The 27,047-nt window shown below is 45.6% G+C and overlaps 1 protein-coding gene across 1 annotated transcript in view; it reads left to right on the top strand.

Moving 5' to 3' along the window:
* Nucleotides 1-24,025, top strand: part of SLC39A4 (solute carrier family 39 member 4) — an 84,899-nt gene extending 60,874 nt beyond the window's left edge. The window contains exons 8-12 of the mRNA XM_086966518.1: nucleotides 2,728-2,835; nucleotides 5,259-5,313; nucleotides 13,636-13,788; nucleotides 14,608-14,795; nucleotides 19,412-24,025. Coding sequence (XP_086822644.1) covers nucleotides 2,728-2,835; nucleotides 5,259-5,313; nucleotides 13,636-13,788; nucleotides 14,608-14,795; nucleotides 19,412-19,540 — 633 coding nt within the window. The 3' untranslated portion in view covers nucleotides 19,541-24,025. The remainder of the gene's footprint in view (nucleotides 1-2,727; nucleotides 2,836-5,258; nucleotides 5,314-13,635; nucleotides 13,789-14,607; nucleotides 14,796-19,411) is intronic.
* The last annotated feature ends 3,022 nt before the right edge of the window (nucleotides 24,026-27,047 follow it).

The following is a 27,047-nucleotide window of genomic DNA, read 5'->3' on the forward strand; positions in this document are numbered from 1 at the left end:
GTGGGGGTATGTGTTATCCATCCAACTTGTCTTAGTGAAACAAGATCTCTGGGTGCAGTATGGAGTCAGAGGTCCTTGGCTTGCCAAATATAAAGGGAAAAATGCTTTACCACACAGTCAGAACCACGCAGTGCCTTTACAAAGCGGGTACCACAATGAATGAGTCGTTGCCAAGTGTTCCTTTAGCAAGCAAGCCGTTACAGCGACTTGCATTAGGGAGCGTGTTGTTGGACTGGTGTTGGATTTTAAGTCCAACACCTTCCCTACTGTTACACAGACTGGACTTAGAGTAGTAAATGATACTATTCCAAAAACAAGTGCTACACTAAGGCAAGTCGTTGTAACGACTTGTGTGCTAAAAGAACGCCTGGTAACGACACGTTCATTGTATTGCCACGTTGTAAAGCTAGCCGTGGATAAGGCATCCGTGGTTCCGTCATACAACCGTTGGATAGGCTAAGGTTGGCCAATATTTTGAAGAATGGTTTGTGGCTTCTTAGCAGAGAGAGAGAGGTGCATGTCATCAATGTGCTGTGTAAAGTTGCAAACTATTCCAAAAAGAGAAAGGAAGACATGGAAATAGATTGTGGCTACAACATACTTAACTAGTATCTATCACCATCCATGTGACTTCTCAAAGCAGCCCTTGGCAAGCGCCCTAGCAGTGCCTTAACACATAACGAATGCCACCAAAGGCTTACCATGATTCTGTGGCAGCGCCAGGGCATATAAGTGCCACCAAGTACCCCCCCATGACTCTGTGGCACCGCTAGGGCATATAAGTGCCACCAAGTACCCCCCATGATTCTGTGGCACCGCCAGGGCATTTAAATGCCACCAAGTGCTCCCCATGATTCTGTGGTACCACTAGGGCATATAAGTGCCACCAAGTGCTCCCCATGATTCTGTGGCAGAGCAAGGGCATATAAGTGCCCCCAAGGGCTCCCCATTATTCTGCAGCAGCACCAGGGCATCTAAGTGCCACCAAGTACTCCCTATGATTCTGTGGCAGCACCACAGCATATAAGTGTCACTAATGCTCCCCATAATGCTGTGACAACACCAGGGCATATAAGTGCCACCAAGTCCTGCCCATTATTCTGCAGCAGCATCAGGGCATATAAGTGCCACTACGTGCTCCCCATGATTCTGTGGCAGCGCCAGGGTATATAAGCGCCACCAAGTACTCTCCATGATTCTGTGGCAGTGCCAGGGCATTAAATGCCACCAAGTGCTCCCCATAAATCTGTGGCAGCGCCAGGGCATATAAATGCCACCAAGTGCTCCCTATGATTCTGTGGCAGCTCCAGGGCATATAAATGCCACCAAGTGCTCCTCATGATTCTGTGGCAGCGCCAGGGCATATAAGTTCCACCAAGTGCTCCCCATAATTCTGTGACAACACCAGGGCATATAAGTGCCACCAAGTCCTGCCCATTATTCTGCAGCAGCATCAGGGCATATAAGTGCCACTACGTGCTCCCCATGATTCGGTGGCAGCGCCAGGGTATATAAGCGCCACCAAGTACTCTCCATGATTCTGTGGCAGTGCCAGGGCATTAAATGCCACCAAGTGCTCCCCATAAATCTGTGGCAGCGCCAGGGCATATAAGTGCCACCAAGTGCTCCCTATGATTCTGTGGCAGCTCCAGGGCATATAAATGCCACCAAGTGCTCCTCATGATTCTGTGGCAGCGCCAGGGCATATAAGTTCCACCAAGTGCTCACCATGATTCTGTGGCAGCACTAGGGCATAATAGTGTGACGAAGTGCCCCCCCCACCTTGATTCTGTGGCAGGCCCAGGGCATATAGGTGCCGTTTTTGTAGGTGCCACCAAGTACTCAAAGCCACTCTGTGGCAGCAGCACCAGGACATTTAAGTGCTCCCGAGTACCCCCCAGGATTCTCCTCGTGAATCTGTGGCAGCGCCAGGGTACATAAGTGCCACCAAGTGCTCACCATGATTCTGCAGCAGCACCAGGGCATATAAGTGCCACCAAGTAACCCCCATGACTCTGTGGCAGCGCCAGGGCATATAAGTGCCACCAAGTACCCCAAGATTCTATGGTAGCGCCAGGGCATATAAATGCCACCAACTACTCCCCATGTTTTATGGCAGCGCCAGGTCATGTAAGTGCCACTAGGCACTCACAATGAATCTGTGGCAGCACCAGGGCATATAATGGCAGAGCAACCTCTCTCTAGCATATGTCAGCTTCCAGACACATCAACTAGCCCAGGCAGTGACCAGGCACATTGCATGTGGCCCTGCCATATGATGGTGCCCACGCACGATGAGCTGCCCCTGGCATGTGGTGGGAGGAGTCAGGGTAAATAGCACTTGCCTCTAGCTGGCAGGTCAGCATGCAGACACTGACTAGCGTTAGTATATCAAGGCTGTATCCACTCACAGTGCACCAGGCCCTGAGGGTTAATGACAAAACCTTGAAACATCAAGTTTACATTGCGATTAAAATAGCCTTTTATCTGCTTTAGTCAAACTGTGCATACATCTTATTTCTTTCACTCATGTGGCAGATTCTCTCAAGAAGGTCAGTCATATCACTTCCGGCCTTGTGATTTCATTACTGTAATGTTCTCATGGATCAAACGTCTTGGGTGGATAACATGACTTGTGCTGATAAAGAAAGCTTCTTGCTCCCTCACACAGGACCTTCTGTAGTCATGTTGGATTCAAGGTGAAGTAACTGTTGACTTCTTTCCTAGGATGAGGATGGAGAAGGCGGGGGTCACAGTCATGGGGTGTCTCTGCAGGCCTACCAGGAGGAGAGGAAGAAGAAGAAGCAGCAGCAGTCCACCTCACAGGCAGACCTGGTGAGTAGACACTGCCTTGTCACCTCAGACGACAGTCCCAGGCTGGAGAGGTTTGTGACTGGATCTGAGAGGCCTCTGACACCCCAGACGTGAGGCATGTCTCAGGGGGCCTTGGCAACAAAAGGCCTTTGAGGTACTGGCAGAGGTGAGATGTGCTAGAGAAGCTAGAGGTATCTGTAGCTGCCGGAGGCCTTCGAGGCACCGCAGGCATGAAGCGTGATTAAGGGGCCTTGGAAATGAAAGACTTTAAACTTGGTCACAGGGAAGAGGATGAGGACTCTGAGATAGCCCTAGGTTCATGGGACCAATGGAGAAAGCTGGAGATATGATATGTAGAGAAGAACGCTGGATATGACATGTTCTAAAATATCCCTGTGGAGTAAGTGCCTAAGGCAACTAACCATTAGCAAGGGGCAAACCCTGTCAGGTAATTCATCATGAGAGGTCTAGTTTAGTGGTTGAGCTGCAAACCTCATCCTAAGGAGTGTATGAGTCAGCCCTAAAAATGAGAGGTACCTGAAGAAGTCTTGGATTGGAAAGGCTACTGTGGTGGACCTACAACTGGAGTGCATTTGAAAATACCCCTGCATGTGAAGCTTCATAGAGTGCTTAGAGGCAAGGAGTCTAAGAATTAGTGCTACTTATAAAAGCTTTCACTCTTTGTCATGGTGTAAGATGACCACACTTTACATGCAGGAAAGTCAGGTGGGAAGGCACAGATATGATAGGCCAAGAAAGAGCCACAGATGTGACCGGTCTGTGAAGGATAAAGAGCGATTAGAGGTCAATGAGACATGCAAAGCATGGGAGGCTTATGAAAAATGCATAGACAGGAGAGATGTACAATTGTCCTAAAACGCCCTCAAATTACCGAGACCCCTCAGAGTGACATGCGCTAACAACTTGAGATGGTCTCAGATTATAGACGCCCCTCAGAGTGACATGCGCTAACAACTTGAGATGGTCTCAGATTATAGACGCCACTCAGAGTGACATGCGCTAACAATTTGAGATGGTCTCAGATTATAGACGCCCCTCAGAGTGACATGCGCTAACAACTTGAGATGGTCTCAGATTATAGACCCCCCTCAGAGTGACATGCGCTAACAACTTGAGATGGTCTCAGATTATAGACGCCCCTCAGAGTGACATGCGCTAACAACTTGAGATGGTCTCAGATTATAGACGCCCCTCAGAGTGACATGCGCTAACAACTTGAGATGGTCTCAGATTATAGACACCCCTCAGAGTGACATGCGCTAACAATTTGAGATGGTCTCAGATTATAGACACCCCTCAGAGTGACATGCGCTAACAACTTGAGATGGTCTCAGATTATAGACACCCCTCAGAGTGACATGCGCTAACAATTTGAGATGGTCTCAGATTATAGACGCCTCTAGAGTGACAGGCGCTAACAACTTGAGATGGTCTCAGATTATAGACGCCCCTCAGTGTGACATGCGCTAACAACTTGAGATGGTCTCAGATTATAGACGCCCCTCAGAGTGACATGCGCTAACAACTTGAGATGGTCTCAGATTATAGACACCCCTCAGAGTGACAAGCGCTAACAACTTGAGATGGTCTCAGATTATAGACACCCCTCAGAGTGACATGCACTAACAATTTGAGATGGTCTCAGATTATAGACGCCTCTAGAGTGACAGGCGCTAACAACTTGAGATGGTCTCAGATTATAGACGCCCCTCAGTGTGACATGCGCTAACAACTTGAGATGGTCTCAGATTATAGACACCCCTCAGAGTGACATGCACTAACAATTTGAGATGGTCTCAGATTATAGACGTCCCTAGGAGTGACATGTGCACGGAACTTGATATGGTCTCAGATTATAGACGCCCCTCAGAGTGACATGCGCTAACAACTTGAGATGGTCTCAGATTATAGACGCCCCTCGGAGTGACATGCGCTAACAACTTACATTGGCCCATAAGAATAAACTACATATGGAACTTGAGATGTATCAGATTACATACAGAGGCCGCTGAGAGTGAGATTTAATAGTAACCTGAGGCAGTCTCACATTACTGAGGGCCTTGATAGTGAGATGCAGAAGAACTGAGAAAGTCTCATATTACAGATGCCCCCAACAGTGAGATGTTAGATCGACTTAGGATGGACTCACATTACAGAGGTCCCTGAGAGTGAGATGTGTGAGGAGACTGACACATCTTAGATTACTCAGCCACTGAGAGTCAGATATACTAGGAAATAAAGTTGGTCTCAGATTACTCAGCTACTGGAAAGGAGATCGGAGAGTAATCTGAAATGATCTGTCATTGTAGAAGACCCTTAGACAGTTATGGGGAAGGGAGGCTTCTGGTTATAAATTGATGAGCGAATGAATAGATGGAATTCTCCCAATGGGCAGAAGATAACTGCACTTATTCTTTCTGCAGGTCAACACAGATGATGCAGAGAGCCCAAAACCAACCAGGACCAAGCGCAGCCGAGGTAGGTGTTTTCACATCCCAAGTACAGCTCAGTCATACATTCAGGCAGTGATACTCTTAACTATTCAACAACAGGCAAAACTTCACTATTGCTGTACACAATTCAGAGAACTACTATTATTGAAGAACACTATCCAGAGTGTATCTACTATTGCTGAACTTATGCCACAGTAGTTCAGCTATTGCTCAGCCCAAGTCAAACTGTCTCAACTAATACTAAACACAAGCCAGAATATGTTTACTACTGCAGAACACAGGCCTAAGTATCTCTACTACAGCAGAGCGCAGGGCAGAGAATCTCAACTAGAGTTGAACACAAGCTGGAGCATGGGTACTCACAAACATTTTCCAGGGGTCCCAAACTTTGGTCTTTGGTGTGACCGAGGGCCACACTGATGCCAGTGTGGGAGGGGAATTTAAAGTGGGTGTTGGGGAAGCAAAGTGTGTATATCTAATGGTTGAACTCAATTGGACAATGTGAAACCAGAAAACCGGGGATGAATCCCGGCTTCTCCACTTGACCAAACTGTGTGACCCTGGGCAATTGTTTTATTTCAATTTCCCTCCTTTTTCTTCATTATCACATATAAGAGGAACTCGAAATACCAGACTTCAGAACTTGTGCTGGACAAAATAATCTCCTGTGCTTGCATCTAATCACTAGTAGCATTGTTGTTGTGAGAAGGGGGGAGCATGAACGTTTCTAAATACATGTTTGAAAACTATCACTTGAAAAATATTTTTCTGAATCCACTGCTTTAATTTGATTTACTAAGGTGAAATAGTTCTACAGGTCAATGAAATACACTTTTTGAATTTCAAAAAGACTATTGTATTTTTACATGTTTGATGTCATTAAAAATAACGGTGTTTCTAAAGTTAAGGTCCTAGTTACTTCCTTTTGCTTAACTGCAATTAACCTTTAAATAAGTGCTTGCTGTATATTTAAAACATTTTTAATGTTAGTGCTGAGTGGAGCAAACAGCCCAGGGCTCCTGCTGCTCAGGGAACGCATATAAAGGTCAGGAGGGCCGCATGCGGCACCTGGGCCATAAGTCGAGTATCACTGAACTCGAGTATCTGTACTACTACTGACCACAAGTCAGAGTATCTCAACTGGTGCTGACCACAGGCCAGAGTATCTATACTATAGCAGAACATAGAGCAGAGTACTTCAACTGGCGCTGACCACAACCTAAAGTATCTCTATTACTACTAACCACAAGCCAGAGTATCTCAACTACAGCAGAGCACAGGGCCGGGAATCTCAACTAATCCTGACCACCAGCCAGATATCTCTACAACAGTAAAACACAGGGCAAATTATATCAACTAGTGCCAACCACAAGACAGAGTATCTCTACTACAGCAGAGCAAGGACATAGTAGCTCAATTCTTTGCCGACCACAAGCCAGAGTTTTTCTACTATAGCAGAGCATAGGGCAGAGTATCTCAACTAATCCCGACCACCAGCCAGAGTATCTCTACTACAGCAGAACACAGGACAGAGTATTTAGACTACAGCAGAGCACAGGGCAGAGAATCTCAACAAGTCCCAACCACAAGCCAGAGTATCTCGGCTATAGCAGAACATAGGACAGAGTACACCAACTAGTGTTGACGACAAGCTTGAGTATCTATACTATTGCAGGACACAGGTCAGAGTATTTCAACTAGTGCTGACCACAAGCTCGAGCATCTATACTACTGCAGGACACAGGTCAGAGTATCTCAACTAGTGCTGACCGCAAGCCAGAGAATCTCTATTAAATCAAAACAGAGGGCAGAGTATTTCAACATGTGGTGACCACCCGGATGACTGGAAGAAAGCAATAGTTCTTCCCATTAAAAAGAAACCAAATGTTAGCCTTGAAGTTCTCGAAAACTTAAGACCTATCTCCTTACTACCATACCTGGCCAAAGTGACAGAGAAAGTGGCCAACATACGACTAATGGCCCACTTAGAGAATAATAACCTCCTGCACTCCTCTCAATCAGGTTTCCGACCGGGTTTCTCTAAGGAGACGGCCCTGTTGAGAGCAACCGAGACCCTGCGGCAAGGGGCAGACTCCGGACATACCATGGCACTGATAATGCTCGACCTCAGTGCGGCGTTTGACACTGTAGCTCATTCCATCTTGCTACAGTGTCAACAAAGCAGGGGTCACAGAGTCCGCGCTAAGCTGGCTGAAAGCATTCCTTACTGACCGAAGTTTCCAGGTCCAAAGGGGCTCCTCTAAATCTTCTGCCATAGCACTAGAACAAGGGGTGCCCCGGGGCTCAGCTTTGAGCCCAAGCTTGTTTAATCTGTATATGGCCCCCTTGGCAGAAGTGGTGCAAGCGTATGGAGTGGAGTTAGTCTCCTACACTGATGACACCCAACTGCTGATCTCCCTGTCCCAAGCCCCCGCTACAGCCGCATCCAACTTCAAGGCCTGTATGCAGGCTTTAGCGGGATGGGTGAACTCGCACTGTCTAAAGCTCAACGGCTCCAAGACGGAGGTTATGGTGATTGGAGGGAGCAATTCAAGCTAGACAATGGACTGGTGGCCAACATGTCTAGGCCCCACACCCACTCCCTGTAAGGAGGCAAAGAACCTGGGAATATGGGTTGATCCCAAGCTATCCTATGAGGGCCACGTCAACTGTCTAGTGGGAAAGTGTTTTGGGATACTGAAAACTCTCAATCACACATTGGACTTACTCCCGCTGGAGGCTCGACGTACCATGACACAAGCTCTGGTCACGTCCCGTATGGACTACGGAAATGTTCTGCTCTTAGGCACCACTGAAAAAAGCTTAGGGCGATTGCAAGTCCTTCAAAATACAGCCGCCCGTCTGGTGCTGAGACTTCCTAAAAGGGCAGCCTCTAAACCAGCTCTTGCAGCGCTACACTGGCTACCGGTCAGAAAGAGAGTGATAAATAAAGCACTCTTAATATGCCACAGGATTATATGGCATAAAGCACCATCCTATCTTCATGACCTGGTACACATTTATGAGCCAGCAAGAGCACTACGCTCAGTAGGAGCGGGTCTACTAAAAATCCCCCTCGTAAAAAGAGCTAAATTGGGTGGTCGCTCTTTCAGACTGTTGGCAGCCAGCAACTGGAACAGACTCCCGATCAGCCTAAGATTAGAAGGATCTGAAGTCAAGGTCAGAAAACTTCTTAAGACCCATCTGTATAATCTTTAACTACACAGCCTGAACAGAGGAGTTTCCTGCTTTCTGAGCGATTCCTTTCTCCGTAGCGCGGGGACACGCCGAGATGGCGTCACCAGGCGCTTTATAAATCTCTTTATTATTATTATTATAAGCTAGAGCATCTCTACTATTGTAGACCACAAGCCAGAATATTTCAATTTGTGCTGACAACAAGCTAGAGAATTTCTACTGTAGGAGAACACAAGCTAAAGTATCTCAACTAGTGTTGACCGCAAGCCAGGGCAAATCTGTTATTACTATACATACGCCAGAGTATTTCAGCTATGGCTCATCACAAACCAAAGTATGCACACTATTACTAAATACAAACCAGAGTATTTCTACTAGTGCACAACACATGCTAGAGAATCTCAATTACTGCTGACCCCAAGCTAGAGTATGATAACTACTGCCGACCAAGAGCCAGAGTATCTCTACTATAACAGAGCACAGAGTAGAGCATTTCATCTAGTGCTGACCACAAGCTAGAGTATCTCTACTATAGCAGACCACAACCCAGAGTACTTCAACTAGTGATGACTAAAAGCTAGAGTACCTATACAATAGCACAACAGCAGCCAGAGTATTTGTACTATAGAATATCATGTAGTGTCATCATATGATTTCATACAAATAATCTGGGAATCTCATGAACCCAATGCATTTTGGGCATGGCCATTCCTCAGGATTATAGATAGCAAACTTCTATTTCACGCTGCGTTACTATAAACATTTGTTCATGGCCAACCCTGTGCACGCCGCTCGAGAGGCACCGCTGTTTGCACACATTTCAGAATAACATTCCCTTTAGGAAGGGCCATGCCTGAAATACATCGGGATTTTCTTTTAGTGCTCAGTCATTCTCAAAACACATAGCAAGTAAGTTAACTTCAGAAATAAAATATCAATGCATTTTAAAGAGTGATGATTTTGTTTCCCTAGATGATGAACACTTTATAAGTTAATAGGAGGTGGCTTAGAGATTTTTAAAAGCTCAGAAATTAATTTCTTTAAGATTGACATCGAGAAGGTTGGGAGCCTCAATGCCTTCTGGTAAACCATGCAAGCGCAAATTATTATGAATATTCCTGTTTTCCAAATCCTCTTTATGGAGCTTAAGTTTAAACATTTCTTGTTCAAGCGTGGGAATCTTCACAGCTGCAACTTTTGCAAAACTCACGTGTTGTGTCATTTAAACCATCCTGTTTTCCATAAAAGTTCTTCTATCCTCAGTTTGTTGTAACGTTTCATTGGTGGCATGCATGACAGGTTGCACCTCTCTTACTTCATCCAAAATGGTGTTTAAAATTGTACTACTAGACGTGGATATAGGAAATGGAGAGCCATTTTTGGCCCTTTTAGGTTTTGTTCCAGCAGACGTTGGTTTAGAGCAACTGAGAGTGAGATTAGCTATTAGTTGATTGATTTTTGTTGCTCAGTTGCCTCCCCAAAAAAGTTGTTCTCACCATAAACTAAGCAGAAATATGAGAGGTGCAAAAATAATATTAAAACTGAAAGTGTAGAAATAAAATGGGCAAAAAATATGTCAAAAACGCTGAAAAGCAACCACAGTGTTATGCCACAGGAAATGTCATTCTCGGTCAAAAGAAAAATATTACAATGAGGCCAGTTGAGGTAAAGATAAGCAAGATCAATAAAAGTACCTTAAATAGCCAAAAAGTATTTGCAGAACTACAGTGGGAGATATCAAATATCAGTGATTCAAAGTGAGAAATTATATATTAATCACTGCCTTGAAGTGAAAAATAAATAAAAGGGTGTAGCACAAAATGACGGCGTCATGCTGGCAAATGAACTTTTCAGAAAAGGGGGTGAGTGTTCTGTTTAACTCAGATACTCTGTCCATCACCACCCCCTTTTCTGAATCGTTTTGTCCACCATAAGCGTGGAAGGGTATACTCAGATGTGAGTCCCTTGCTCATTGCACCATCAGGATTCAAGCAAGACGGGCCGAAGACGGCTGTAATGCCAGAAACCGGTCCCCGGAAGCTTGTTTCCTTCCCAGTATAAGAATTTAATTTGTAGTTTGGTCTGCCCTGTTCCCATGATGCACTGGGCCAGGGACAGACTAATTTGCATATAGCCAGGTTCTGAGCTGGGATGGTGCAGTGAGCTAAAAAACGGTGATGGATCAAGCCCTGATCTGTTGACTGGGTATGAGTGTTCTGTTTAACTCAGATACTCTGTCCATCACCACCCCCTTTTCTGAATCGTTTTGTCCACCATAAGCGTGGAAGGGTATACTCAGATGTGAGTCCCTTGCTCATTGCACCATCAGGATTCAAGCAAGCCGGGCCGAAGACGGCTGTAATGCCAGAAAGCGGTCCCCGGAAGCTTGTTTCCTTCCCAGTATAAGAATTGGCTTGGTAGTTTGGTCTGCCCTGTTCCCATGATGCACTGGGCCAGGGACAGACTAATTTGCATATAGCCAGGTTCTGAGCTGGGATGGTGCAGTGAGCTAAAAAACGGTGATGGATCAAGCCCTGATCTGTTGACTGGGTATGAGTGTTCTGTTTAACTCAGATACTCTGTCCAGCACCACCCCCTTTTCTGAATCGTTTTGTCCACCATAAGCGTGGAAGGGTATACTCAGATGTGAGTCCCTTGCTCATTGCACCATCAGGATTCAAGCAAGCCGGGCCGAAGACGGCTGTAATGCCAGAAACCGGTCCCCGTAAGCTTGTTTCCTTCCCAGTATAAGAATTGGCTTGGTAGTTTGGTCTGCCCTGTTCCCATGATGCACTGGGCCAGGGACAGACTAATTTGCATATAGCCAGGTTCTGAGCTGGGATGGTGCAGTGAGCTAAAAAACGGTGATGGATCAAGCCCTGATCTGTTGACTGGGTATGAGTGTTCTGTTTAACTCAGATACTCTGTCCATCACCACCCCCTTTTCTGAATCGGCAAATGAACTTTGGCAGACGGCATATAATTCACCTCAGCCAAACATGAAGAGGATTCTCCAAAAAGCAGAACCTTCAAGGAAATAGAAGACAGTTAAGGGAGTAAAAGTGTGGCCCAAAAAGCATTAAAACCAGAAGAATTAGCTTTGTAGCGCGACAGAGCTCACAGATCGGCCGCCATCTTGTTAAATGCACAAGCCATGCCCAAGGGCCAACACAAACCATGACACTTGGCAACATCACCTGTACAAAACACATTGAACTCATTTAATGAAAACATATTCAACTTCACTCGTTCTTCACCCCAAGATGAAAAGTTCACTATAGTAGTGCACACTGTACAGAATGCACAAGTATAGTAACTTTTGAAACTGTCACAAATGGCCGAAAGGAACACCCCCCCACCAAACACATACGCTGATTTCATAAAGCAAATTCCTACCAAAATGCTTGATTAAAATCAATCCTTAGAGGTCCTGAAGGAAACCCCCATAGACATGGACCAGCAAGGTATAATAAACTTAATTCCTATTATGAACTGCACACAAACATCCCACTGTATCCTGCTGGTGATGAAACGTCTTTACTACCATAGCTCCTGCTTCTTGCAGCAGAACAATTTATTGTCATCAAAGTCTCAAGTGTGCATGATAACGTCCTAGCAGGCTTCTCCCCTATGACAAAGTAGAGAGGGAATAGGCCCAGATAAGACAGCAATAATACATTTATTAGCCAATTCTATGTCAAGAAGAACAGGAGGACTGACATTGCTTGCAATAATTGAACACAGAACACCAAGCTGTAAATGTAGCATGTCCTAACTAGAACATTAATTCAGCAAATATTTGCCATTGTTCTGAATAGCAGAGCAGTAGGAATGTGTGTCAAATACCTACCATTAGACTTATGTCCTACAATCAAATCTTAATGGTGTGCAAACGTATGTCCATTCTTGCACATCCTTTGACATGGGGTGGGAACAGAAGGCTGGAAAGAGGGATCTGAGTGCTGTAAATTAGATGAGCAGGGAGGTTAGAGAAATAATGAAAAGTTACTTGGAAAAGCAAATCCAATTATAGGGCACAAAGGGAGTTAGAAGCAGGGATGAATGCAGGTATAATTGACTCCAGCAACAAATGAAGGAAGAAAGGCAATTACGCACTTGAAAACCACCATCACCATGATAATGTGTGAAGCAACAAAGAATAAACATGAATTGAAACAAAATGTGACGGTGTAGGGTCTCTTGATGTGCACCCAAGGGGTGAATCCCACACAAGTAATCTCAAAACCTGATCAGAATCTGTGCACACACTCACCTCCCCAAGGTACACCGCCATAACCTCAAAAACTATTGAAGAAACTGGAGATTGAAGAGAGTATGCGAAATCAAATACAAAGATATTACAGTTTCCTATTACGTTTTAGAAAGTCAACAATTTATATAAATGTTCCTCAAAACAAGCGAAGATTAGCATTGAGTTTTCTTTATTCCGAAACATGTGTTCAATTCAGTCAGCTTCCAGAAGACACAATAATTTATATCACATAAAACCAAAATTAACAAATTAACAGCCAACACGTTTCGTCCCCATCCGGAACATCATCAGGGCTTCTAGTATAAGGCCGTCTTTATCATCAAGCAAAAAGTATGATCTTCGTGTCCAAACAATAACATAAAAAGCTCCTCTAATTCGCTGTCATCCAGGATCTTTTAGATACAATATCAATACCTGCGAATTACTGTAATTTGGTTCCGATATCCCTTTTAATAATCTCTAGTTCAAACCACGAGTACACCAAACCCCCAGTTCCTGATATCCTGGCAAAAAATATAATGCGTTTATCCAACTGTGATCCAATCACATACTGCGTACTGGATAACCACTGATATTTTTAAAGAAATTAAAAGATTGGAAAAAACTGAAAAATACCCAAGGGAATTCACAACCAATAGAAAATGAAACAGGAAAGTTTATATGTACTCAAAGGACTTCATCAACTCCTGTGTTTCATGCTGATCAGCTCCTTATTATGGTTTAATACAAGGGGTTAAATTTCACTGCCTGGATGGTTGATACTGCAGTAGCGGTCATGCTCTTCAAGGGTACCAAAATCCTACACTGAATGTAATAAATTGAACATGACTCAAAGACCCCGGTGTACTAACCCTCACTCTTTTTCTCCCTCTGTAGAACTACGGATGATCCCTTACATGATCACCATCGGGGATGCTATCCATAACTTTGCAGATGGACTGGCAATGGGTGCAGCCTTTTCCACCTCCTGGCGGACGGGTCTTGCCACTTCCGTGGCGGTGGTGTGCCATGAGCTGCCTCATGAGCTGGGTATGTCTACAATTTAATTATTCACCAGCCACTTACACCAGAAGGTGTACAAGGGTACTGCCCAGTGGCCATGGAGTTCCGTAAGAAGCACTGGTTTGAGTGAGGGGTTTTGCCTCTTCCATGGCAGTGGTGTGCCACGGGTTGCACCATGAGATTAGTACATCCACAGTTTATCCCTAATCAATGACAAAGAAGGTATAAGAAGGTTTCTTGTCCAGTAACCATGAAGCTAACTGAAGAGAATGGGTCTAAGTGGCAAATCCTTGTACCTGTAGAGTCCAAACCAAAGCACAATGTAGGTTCTACTAATGGGAACTCTTACTTTGTGCCCGGTGACCTGCTACCTGTACAAATTCTCCATTTCATGGAGCTTGCAAAGCCTAACTTTAGTTTACCACTGATTCCATGCGAGTACTGGTGCTCTGAGGTTTGCTTTCTACCCACCACTCAGTGTAATCTAGGGGGTGTCATATACTTTCACTGTGAGCATGGCCAAACCTGTCCCCATGCCCTATTAGGGGAAACTTCATGTCGTCCCTAAATCAGACCTCCCTAGCTTTCTCCCATCAGTTGTGAGGGGTTTTAATATCTCAATTGTGAATGTTGGACTTCTGGTGCCGGAAGTGCAACGAAAAGTGACACCTTAACTGGATGCGATCACTGCTAACAACCACTTGCCTTGTCAATATTCTGCTTGATGAGTGCTAGGTCCAATCATCGTCCACCCTGTGAACTCTAAAAGTGTGGGGTCCATGTACACTTCATTGAGCTGAGAATGTCGCCCCAACCTTCTAACCTTGCCGTTTTCTCTGCCAACAGGTGACTTTGCTGCCTTGCTGCACTCTGGACTCAGCGTCAAGATGGCGCTCCTACTGAACTTCGGCAGCGCCCTCACATCCTTCATCGGGCTGTACATCGCACTTTCCATCTCAGCGAACGAGGAGGTGGAGCGCTGGATCTTCACTGTGGCAACTGGGCTCTTCCTCTACGTAGCCTTGGCAGACATGGTGAGAGTTCCACAGTCTCCACCAGGAAGGGTCCCTCCTTCCCACACCAAGGAGACTCTCTTCCACCTCTCTACGTCATCATGTACCCTGTTCATCCTAGTGTGATCTTCTCCCCATCTCCAGCCTAACCAGTCCTTTCCACTCTCTTATCTCTATTCACTCTCTAACTTTTCCCTCCCTTGGCCTCCCCTGGTTTCACTCTCTCCTCGGTTCTCTTTACTGTGACTTTTCCCACCTCTCTCTCCACTTTCAGATCTTGACCTTCTTTAGTAAATCCGCAGAGGATATCTTCAAATCCAGTGATCATTTTCAAAAATCATGGGTTGAGTTTTACAAACAAAATATCAGTTATATTAATCATACGTGGATAGCCACACATGCTTATGTGTGTATGTATGTACATATGTATATGTGTGTATGAACAAATGTGTATATCTGTGTATACGTGCATGTACATATGTGTTTATGTGTGTATGTATGTTTGCAAGTGTGAATGTACATATGCTTATATATGTGTAGTATATATGAGTAGGAAGGCAGCCCTTTATGAGTTATACCAAAACCAGGGTCCAGGGGTTTGCCCACGATTGGACAGGGGCTTGCTCACCTCAGGAAGTATCTGGACATCTGGGTGTAGATGTGTGCTTTTCAGCATTGGGTGCTTTTGATACTTCAAATCATAATTGAAGCACTTCCTGGTATTGGTAACGTCTGGAGGAAAAACATGTATTGCATTCGCGTACTCAACAGAAACTTATGGGACCAATCTTCTGGACTTAAGATGAGTGTGGGCAAGGACCAAGGCAGCACCAGCAGTACGCTTCGGACAGCAGTGGCAGCCAGGTGCAGAGGTGCCTCACAACATTGGGTACCCCATTCAATTTTAGGGAGATCGGTCTGTTAGAAGGGAAGCTGTAGGCTCAAACTGGAGGACCAGTCGGGCTGAATCAACAAGTTGGCTCAGCTCTTGTGTTGTAAAGTGAGAAAGAGTTCTCCCTGGTAATTTCAGGTCCCGAGGGGGGAGAGACAAGTCAAGCAAAATATACAGAGCCTCAACAATTTAGTTGAAAAAATATGTCTAAAAAATTCCTTTTTATAAAAATGTGAAAATATTAATAAATTTGTTTTGAATAATACCTTACAGTTTCTCTCTTTGGCATCTCTCTTAAAAAACGATTAGATTCATTCAATGTTAAAAAGAAATATAGGTCCTTACTGAGGCTCTGTATATTTTGCTTGACTCAGCTCTTGTGTTGCTCAGGGACAAGGGGACGCCTGTGGTCCTCTTCTACAGGGGCCAAGGGCAACGGGTGCAGAGATGTCTTTAGGCACCAAATTTTTGTCACTGGGAGCACTTGTAGAAGGGGCCTGGAAACAGAGCCTGCAGATGGCGTCGGTAAGTCTACAGTGGGCAAGTCCCAGGTGGGCTTTGTCTAGGCTAGGAAGCGCGGCTGCAGTGGTGCTTTGCTGAGTTGGGTTTTTGCAGTTCCAGAGTCTCAGTCTTCTTTGGGGTGCCTGCAGGATGCAGGAAAGCAGCTCCGCTGCTCCACAGGAGTTCCTGAGTCTTTGAAGAAGTGCTGGCATTCTTCACAAGCTTTGGAGTGGAGAAGTGTGGCTCAGGGGTTAGAGGCGGCAGACCCAGAAGCTGAGATCGGCCCTGGACCAGGGTTCAATTCCCCGCCTCGACGGGGCTTGGGCTCAATAATTCCACGGACTCGATAATTCTCGCTCCGGTGCCTACTCGACTCACGGGTTCACACTCTGCGACTCTGGGCAATAGCTTGCTTAATCTCCACAACGGCCCCTCGCGGCGGGATGCCTGGCTTTCACCTTGTGGATACCCTGCCAGGGTTATCTCACAGGGGAATACCAGGACGGGTTCCCTAAGCAAGCGCTTAGATGCCTGCGATGTGGGTGGTTTGCGCTATATAAATACTTGTACATTTACTTGTACATTTACATTTGGAGGATCAGCAGCTTGCAGGGCAAGATGATTTTGTTGCAATTGTTGAGAATGGGCGAACAGGCCAGCAGGGTTGGTGCCGAATCAGTTGTGCCTTCTGTAGGTCTTGCTTTCGCGGCTCTTCAGCCCTTCTTCTTCTTCTTTTGGTCAGAATCATCTGATTTTCTGGTGCCAGGGCTTCCCTAAATACAGAAATTAGTGGGTGTTAGGGGAGTATAGGGTAGTAGCCAATGGGCTACATACCCCTGAGATCACTACACCCCCCTATATGGCCATTTCCAGGGGAAGTGGACTTAACCCAGTCCCAGAGATCCTAAATTTGCTATCACCAATATAGTCGCTTCTGAAAAGTCATATCCACTTCAGGTAACCCAGTTCAGGAGTGGTACTTGCCTGACGGTGGACACGCCTGTCTTGCTTAGCTAATTGTCGGACCAGACTAGGTGCCAAAGGGCTCTGGACAAAGGGGGTGGTTCCTCCTCCTGTGAGATAAGCCAGATTCACATACCAAAGGCAGTGGGCCTCCTTGAAGCTCCCCGGCTTTGGAATGCTAATCCGCAGGTCATCCTGTGGGCATGGGTGCACAGCACTCTCTGCCAGAGCAGGCTTGTTTTATGGCCCCCAGAGAGCAGAGACACTCACCCTTGTGGGTCAGGCACTTGTCTCTAGTGGCAGGTTGGCTAGAACCAATCATCAAGCACACCAGTGGCTGTAAGTTTTCAGGGGACACTTCTAAGGTGCATGTATTACTCAATCCAACACTGGCATCAGCGCAGGTTTATTAATACAAGATGTTTGATACCAAACAACCCTATTTTGAAAGAAGTAATCATGTAGTTGGGGAACTTTTTTTCACCAGTGTCCAGCACATGCTATTATAATGGTTTCTCTGATCACCTGTACTGGCAGTAATGGAACTGACCAGTACGGGGCATTTCCGCTCATTCAGTTATGCCCTCACATGTAGTATAGTGCACCCTGCCTTACAGTGGTAAGGCCTGCTGTAGGGGTGACTTACTTATACTGCATGTGTAGGTATTTATGTGTATGTATGTGAACAATATAGACAAGTGCTTGGACTAGAACAGGTGTGAGCACGGTCTAGTCACAAGGTATCTTCTGTGGGACGCAGGTTGCCGTAGTAAACTGTCCAAATAGATCACAAACCCCTAAAAAGGCGGAAAAGCAAATTCTGTGGCTGCTTGGAGGGACCTTTACTTGCAAAGTCTGAACTTCACGGTAGAGCGCAAGGCAGGGCGGTCACATGGCAATTCTGTAATATCTGTCAAAGCAGTAATACTGCTGTGTTTGTCGCCTGTTGCGGCCTTTGGGAGATGCAACTGGTCACCTATTGGTTGTTGCTTCATGTATTTACTTTCTCTCTGGTGTCTCTTCTTGTTTGTTGTCTCTTTCTCTCCATATCGTTGGGTGCTTCTTTTCCTCGCTCTCTTGCATTTCTGCCTATCATGCCCCTTTCCTTTTGACACTACTAACGCTCTCTTCTGCTGTATTACATTTTGCATTGGTTGTTATTTGTGAACTTCATGTGTTTCTTTTCAATCTCTTTCTTTCTGCAATTGTCCTCTCACTTTCTTTACAGATCTGGCTGGTTCATGTGCCCTCTCTCCACAGCTCTGCTCTCTCTTTGTTGACTGCCCTGTCTCTCCTACCATGTCTTCTGTTTGTTTGGCATCTCTATCCTGCTCACTCTTCTGTTGGTTCTCCCTCTTCCTCCTCCTGGGCCTGTGTCTTTCCATTGAGTTCACCTACCTCCTATGTACCCTCCAGTCCGGAAAACCCCTATTTGAGGTCACCATGATATGTTTCCACTAGAGTGCACATTTAGGTTTGCTTTCTTTCTCACAAAGCCCTCACTTGAGGTCACTTGGATTAGTTTGCACCTGAGTGTACACCTGAGGGCTGCTTTTTAAGTCCAGAAGACCCCTCTTGAGGTCACCTTGATCTATTTACACCAGAGGCCTGCTTCCTTGGTCCAAAGCCCCTGCTTGAGGACATCTTGTTCTATTTGCACCTGAGTGCACACCTGAGGCCTGCTTCCTTGGGCCAGAAGCCCCCGCTTGAGGTCACTGTGATCAGTTTGCACCAGAGTGCACCCCCAAAGCCTGCTTCCTTGGTCCAGAAGTCCCCTATTGAGGTCACCTTGATCTGTGTACCAGAGTGCACACCTGGGGCCTTCTTCTTGGTCCAGAAACCCCCGCTTGAGGTCACCTCGATCTGTTTGCACCATAGTGCACACCTGACTCCAGCTTCCTTGTTCCAGAAGCCCCCCTTTCAGGTCACCTTGATGTTTACACCTGCCTGTACACCTGAAGCCTGCATCCTTGGTCCAGAAGCCCCCGCTTGAGGTCACTGTGATCAGTTTGCCCCCGCGTGCACACCGAAGCCTGCTTCCTTGGTCCAGAAACCCCCGCTTATGGTCACCTTGATGTGTTTGCAGCAGAGTGCCCTCCTGGCTCCCGCTTCCTTTGTCTAGGAGCCCCTCTTTCAGGTCATCTTCATATGTTTACACCTGAGTGTACACCTGAGGCTGGCTTTCTTGGTTCCAAAGTCCCTGCTGAAGTCACCATGCTGTTTTTGCATTTGAATGCACACGAGAGGACTGTTCCTAACCCCTGTCTCCCTTTCTCCCCAGCTGCCAGCCATGATGAATGTGAAGGACAAAAGACCTTGGCTCCTCTTCTTCCTGCACAACCTGGGTCTGCTGCTGGGCTGGGCCATCCTGCTGCTGCTATCAATCTACGAAGAGGACATCGCGGTATGACCCCCTCCAATGAACTCTAGGATGCTGCTTTCACTTGTGACATCCCTTTGATGCCAATGCAGGATCATCGAGGGTGTCATCACACTGTGAGCCCAACTAACAAACGCTTTGACTTTGCCTTCCGCCTCTGACACCCCATGGTAGCAAGGAAGGAGCCTTGTCAGTCACTCTACCGGGGAGGCATTGAGGTGTAACCCCACTAACGAACTATAGGATTCTGCACTCTCACTCCAGTGGCGGCGAGGCTGGTCCCCAGCTATACGGTCTACGAAGAGGACATTGAAGTGTGACCACCCAAGACTACCTCCAATGCATGCACTTAACTGTCCTCAGACTTTCCCAGGATCCCCCAATGAAAGCCACACAATCATGCTCCATGCCATTACCTCTAAAGGGGAAGTAATCTGGCCTGACTATATGGTGTACCGCCGATGCCTGAACTCTGAAACCTCAGACCCTGTCCTTCCTTCGGGACATCCCCTGAAAGACACGCAGGACCCGCACCCACTATGTTTCCCCGGCCAGTAGGCAATTACCATGGGACTACATGGTCAAGAGTGAATGCCTCGAAATATATACATTAGGGGTCCATCCTCCGCATGGATGTTCCATATATGGCCACATGAGATCCAGGCCAACATCCGTTACTCCATAAATGTAACATTGTACCACCTCTACCTGGATAGAAAGCCCTCGTTATCGTCCCTGCCCTTGTGTTTCCCTTTCAAGACAACGTGGGATCCTGATGCGCAACGTTCGCTCTACAAGAGGAACACAGTGGCTTGACCCCAGAATCAATTTGTGAACCTATGTTGGTGTCCTTAACCCCAAAGATGGCCATGTCAATGCACAGTTCGTCTCTTGTGGGATTCTCATTGGCTTGCCTCATCGGAACTTTGTCCATCATGTGCAAGTTGAAATTACAGGGGGGGCGGGGGCGGTGCGGACACAACACACACTTTATGCATCAGACAGTTTAGAAGCTCTGAAAATGCCACATGATAAACCACTCAGCCAGGTAGCCGCAGCTTCCCTGGTGCTGCTGGACAGTGCCGCAATGGTGGCTTAACCTGGGAGAGGATGGAACCATGCCTGTGTCATATGAAATCTTATGAAGTAAGCGTGTGTGTGTGTGTGTTAAGGAGCTTCTTAACCATGTAAAATTAGGCTCAAGCATTGCCCCCTGAAATTGTGTTAATTTTGAGGTATACAGTTTTGGGGAGGTCAAATATTGCATCCATGAGCCCAAAGATCCGATTAGCAATATCCAGTATTTTAAGGAATTATGAAAGAAGTTGAGAGTTTTCAATAGAAGCTTTTAAGAATGAAGTTATCTCAGAAACCTTCAGTATGTGACTGAAAGCCTTAGCCAGTAAATTCTTAGAGATGAGATGCATGTAGCAGTACCGAGAACATCAGAGACGGACCGGGAGACGACATTCAGATGTTCCGCAAGGATGAAGGAATCAGGGGTCAACTCCCTTGAGATGGACGCAACCCTCAGGATGATAGTATGCCGTCAACATTTGTTGGCGCATGGTTAGTCCTGCCTAACTCGACCTGGGTATAAGGTGCTGATAGATAACCAGTACTTGAAGATTTGATGAACTGTGAGTCCTGTACCAGAAGCCAGCACTGGAAGTCTTGTACGGTAAAACTGAGCATGCACCTCTTGAATCAGAAGCCAATACTGTGAATGAGAAGTAGTCATACAAAGTTCTTTGTGGTGGTGCTGAGCACCTACATTCTCTTACTGTGTGAAGATATGAGGGGTAGAGAAAAATACCTGCAGTCTACACCAGGGCCCCCCATGGGCTGTGAAGTTGCACAAGTTCAACTACAGAGGGTGGAGAAGTCTATGGTCTCCAACACACTGCAGAACCTACCTCCTGTCTACTCACTGTACCAAAGGGTTGAAGTTAAAACCTCAGCTGTGTCAAGGTGCTACCAACTTAAAATACCTATCTAGATGCAGCTGCCAGTTGGTTCTGGAACTATGGGTAGAGGTTCATGCATCCCATGGGAGATGAGCCTGGTACTGATTAACAAAGGCGAAAGGTAAAGCATGACATGCCATGAACTCAAGCAGACACTATGCACTCCTCCTGCGCCTAGTGAAATGGAAGACCAAGCCTCCGCGCAGTCGTTTTGTTTCTACTTGATGTTCATCAGTTGCAAGAGCAGAGAAGTGGTAGGTCTGTAGACCGGGAAGCCGTCACCACAAACTTTACTAGAATATTTGACTGCTGGGCATGCTGGAGAATTTTCAAGGTTGGTCAATAGGCCATCAAGGGTTTTCCGATGTTGGCTCCATCTGCTGTCCTGCTGCCTCAGAATGTACTGTATGGTAAACCACAATATCCGGTAGATCCGCTTCAGCTGTCGCGAGGCCCACAGCTTGCATGGGTATCCCCTGGATAAGGTAGAATGTATTTCCTTCTCTGGTCCTGGTCAGACACATGACCATGTTGCTTCCTGAGGTAAATACTTTAGGAAACAGGCAATTGGCAAGCTTCCTTATGACATATTAAAGACAAGACACAGAGTAGCTGACTTCTGTTACATCACAGAAGTGATACTGTTGGCGCTCTGGACCAGCCAATGGGGCTCTTCCTGTTCTAATTGGTCAAGCGATAAAGGCGCTTGCTAGGAGATGTTTTCATATTTATCACTTCATGAGATGCTGTATTGCCCATGATGAAGCTCAGGCAGAGGTTTGTCTGCTGTATTGTTTACATCACTAAAGGCAAAGACGGATCAGGGGTTGAGGATCCACCGAGGTAGTTTGGGCCATCTCATCCGATCCGGCCGAGGGACTCCGTGGGGTGCAATGAAGCTGATGGAAGCCCAATCCCCAAATTACTATGATTCCTTGCATGATTGTTTCACTGCTCAGAGATCTGGAAGCAGCAGAAGTAAGGTGAGATGTCATATGTCAAGAACAGTGAGGATAATCTGTAAGGAAGCCAAGGTCACAACCCTTGACATTCAGGTTGTGAAGGAAAGCTTGGCAATGAGCAAGCACTGATTAAACCCAGGCTTGGTGCCTAAAGAATCTGTAGGAGGTACGGTATCAGCTGAACTCAGGAGATGTCTGGGGAGGGGAAAGCTTAAACATCCTCCAGGACTTGGGGGTTGTTAGTGGATAGCAAAGCACAAGCAGGATAAGAGCAGATCATTTAGAGAGATATTACCCCAACTTCAGAAGAAACAGCTGGATCTCCTGATCGTGAAGGTATTCCTGCAGAAACTGAATCCACATAAACGGGTGTCCATTTTAGGTGCGGGAGATTTACATCTAGCCCTGAGTTCAGGCTAACGTCTAACTATATAAATTATTTCAATTTAGATACATTTTATATGAATATATTTTATGTGGTATCCTGAAAATCTGCTAATAATCCTGCAACCCAGATGTACGCGGGACACAAACATTTACAATAATGAAAAACATGGGGTGTTGGGCATCGTCTAAATTAGGGATGTCCAACATTGGAACAGGAGGACTGGATTCACAACAAATATTTCAATGATACCCATGGACTATTTAGATGCTACCTATTACTATGTAAACTTATCTCATGGGAGCATCTATGAAATCCGATGTGTATCCGGCCATCCTGGCCAATGTTGGCCAACACCATCTCTAGACAGTTGGAGTCTGCAGATGGGAAAGAGCAGGCTCTATGATTCGCCTGATCCCAGGAGTGATTGGAAACGGATGGGTAAGTGTACGTAGCAGATACCACATCTCTTGAGGTTTCCGAAAGCCTTAATACTCCACGACTGAGAGAAGCGTTCAGCCTAAAGAAGGACTAGTGAAGTTGGGAAAATACCCTTTATGTGTGAACAGTCACAGTCCAGGGCCAGTTCTGGTCAACACTAGACGAAAAATATGGCTGTAGCACATTCCTCCACTTCTTGCAAGGTTTGCCCAGTGTTGGCTGTGGCTTGCAAGCATCTCTGACCTGGCCCGTATGAGCGAACATCAATAGGTCCATCATTCTCCTAGCCAACTAACCAGTAACAAGCTTAGATGTTGTTGCCCTAGCCAACCAACCGGTAACAAGCTTCAATGTTGGTCTTCTGGCCAACCAACCGGTAACAAGCTTCAATCTCATTCTTCTAGTCAACCAACCGGTAACATGCTTTGATGTTCTCCAAGCCAACCAATCAGTAACAAGCTTTGTTGTCATAGTCTCATGGTTTCTCAATTTTTAGCACCTCATTCTCAGGTAAGGAGGGTTTAACTAATACTCTTTATTGCAAAACATTTTGATGCCCCTGGTCTGGTTGTGTACTTGGAGATGCTCCAAAAACAAATGGAGAAAAGTATGTATCTCACTCAGTGACTTAAATCGGCCAATAGAAACAGACTACAGACACTTGACAATGATGGAAATACTGTGTATTCATCCTGTCCACTCTTAATGAGCCAGTGTGATCAGTATTCAAACAATGAAAATAAACATTATATTTATTTGATTACTGTGTCCTTTGTCACCAACCTCACTTCTGCATGCATGGATCAGGCTTCTATGCGGGTTCCCCTACAGAGACCCTGAATGAGCTGTTTGTTGAAAGTTGAGACCTGTGGATATCTCACCTTCCCACTGATTCCCCTGCCCATCAGCTCAGGGATACCTCACTGCCTTCTCACTCTCCAGTGCCCCTGACATGAAAGCAAGTGCTCCCAATTCCTCACTGGTTAGACATTCTACACCTATGAGTAATGTCGCTATGGCTTCCATACAAACACTAAGGGGACAATAACCTTCAAACAGCCACAAAGAGTACAGGGTTCAGAGAGGGGAACCTTGAGGTTACCTGTCTTTCGTGAAACCTGAGGTGTTTTTTTTCCTATTTCCCTCAACTTACATCGCCCTTCCTGTAAAAAGGCGGGTTCTGGTAGAATAACATAATGTGTATTTGTAAAGCGTACGTTCACCCAGAAGGGTATCCTGGCGCTGAATAACAAATGTTTATTGTTACCCAACTCAATAGTACTTATTTTATCAACTTCAGGAGGACGAAAGGCTGAGTGTACCCACCGGGATTTGAACCTGTGACCATAAGGTCAAACTCTGGCCTCTACAGTGGATGCATTAGGCCACTAAGTCACCAGACCCAGCCTGTCTGAATGAAAGAAGAGTGTAGTGGAGCGAGAGGGAAATGGGAGAGGATTTTTGGGGCTTGTTTGTGCATGAGAGAGTGTCAGATGGTCAGAGGTGCAAGGGAAGAGCTGGGTCCCCCAATGCCCTTGTTTTGAGACTCATTTACATCTAATGCCCCAGGCGCTTACTAGTAATCTTCATTTACATTAATCCTACTAATCGTTACTTTTTGAGGTGATCACATACTCCACCCACACATGCGGGTACCTTAAGTTCATAGCCTCCTCATTGTATTTCCTGATTTTATCAAGCCATATGAAGGTCAATAGTAAAAGGGGTAGTGGTAGTCAAAGACTGTGATGAGGGCGAGTAGGACTAAGGATAATGAAGAATGCTGGTAAGGACCTGGGGCACGATCCCTACATCCCTCTTCTTTCTGCCAGTCATTTCTAGAATAAATCATGAATGAGTCCCATAGACACTTATCTATGCTGAACAAGAATGTAATTAGTGCAGTAAATCAAAAGCCCAGTACATTAAAGCATATTAGTAATCAATACACTAAGATCAAAAGAATTGCCTCCCAACCCTTTTTCTTGGATACAACAATGTTTTTACTGAAAATGTATAAGGAGGCCCAAGTAGCCGCATGACAAACTTGTGGCAGAGAAATTCCCTGAATGTAAGCAGCAACAGCTCTAGTCACCTTCTATATATTACCTAGAACAGGAGTATCCAATAAAGAGTGAGCCATAGAAGTAGTAGAAGGGACCCATTTTCTGATTGATATGATTGAGGCTTTCCAACCTTGACCAGAACCTCCAAATGTCACAAATAAATTCTCAGACTTCCCACAGATTGGAATCGATCTAAGAGAAAAATACTGGAACCATAACCCCCTGATCTACAGAAGTAACCTTAGGAAGGAAAGAAGTATCATGTTTCAATATCATACAATTTTCCGAAGCTCTACGCAAAGGATGTTTACACAACAGAGCACCAAGTTCACCAACTCTCCTACCAGGTGTTATCGCTATTAGAAGTACAACCTTTATTGTCCAGAATTTCAACTTCACTGAGTTCAAAATGTTGAAATTAACAATGCTGCAGACATTTAGGGACCAGCGGCACACCCCAAGGAGGTAACAAAGATCTACTAAAGGTCTGGCAGTAGAACACCCTTTCAACAGCCAAAAGGTTCATCATTCCTGAAACCACCTCAAGGTTCACGAAAAGCTAAATTCTTCTTAATGTCTTCACACACAAATTCGAGAGCAGAGGAAATGTTACATCAAATCTGTGACATGGATTTCAGAGTATACCAGTGCTGATAGGTTTTCCAATGCTTGGAGTAGGCCTTTCAAGTGGTAGGGTGACTAAACTCATAAATAGCCTCAGTTAAGTGCCGTGGATTTACTCTGGTTTAAAGTCCAACCTTTTCAGCTTCCAGATTGATGTTGACAGCAGTCAAAGTTGAATACACCTGGGTGCTCGAAGAGGAAAAAAATGTCAGCAGGATCCCGAAAGGAGACTGAGCCATAGATTGCAAGAAAGGAAACCAGAACTTGCAAGAGCAGAACAGAGGAACACTTAGCACCTTGGTTGCCCCTTCTTGCATATTTAGAAGAAGTTGAAGGAGTCAAAAAGACCAGTGTATAGAGAGAGCCTCCATTCCCCAAGTTCCTGAAACCAGAAACCCTGGACAGAATCAGGTAAGTTTAGAGTTCTTGGTAAAGACAAAAAGATGTAGAAATGGTCTCCCAAGTTTCCTGTTAAGAGATTTGAAGGTCTTTGGGGACAAAGACATATTAGGTTAGAAAACCCCTGCTTAAATTGTCATTACATTTTATTTTCCTCCATATGAATAGCCTTGAGTGATAGGAGTTGTCACTATGCTCATATCCAAGTCTTCATGGCCACCATATTGAGGGTTCTAGATGTTGTTCCCTCGTCAGTTTATGTGATACAAAATCACCAGATAGTCTGTTCCAAACATGATGATGTTGTACACTGACTTGAAATTGGATTAAAGCACAATACACCGCCGGCAACTACGCTCTATTTGAAGAGTTCTGCTTTGTCTTGAAGTTCCACATAAACTGAATCAACATGTCTATCAATGCTGCACACTACACCTTTGAACTGGAATCCATCATCACCACTCTCAGCAGGACAAAGGGTGAATCCTTTTTCTTGATACTCTGGGTTCATCCTCTTCTACAGATGCAAGGCAATCTGATGGGTAACCAGAATTTCCCTGCAGAAGAGGAGCCGAAAGGTTCTGGGATGTAGACTTGCCTAGGGTGCTAGGAGCATGGAAAATGCCTTTGCACAAGTGCCCTTGGCCATAGACAAGCTAGTGCTTTAACATCATCCCCATAGGTGCACTGACA

Source organism: Lissotriton vulgaris, chromosome 4_1 (assembly GCF_964263255.1).
Source record: "Lissotriton vulgaris chromosome 4_1, aLisVul1.2, whole genome shotgun sequence".
Taxonomy (NCBI): Eukaryota; Metazoa; Chordata; class Amphibia; order Caudata; family Salamandridae; genus Lissotriton; species Lissotriton vulgaris.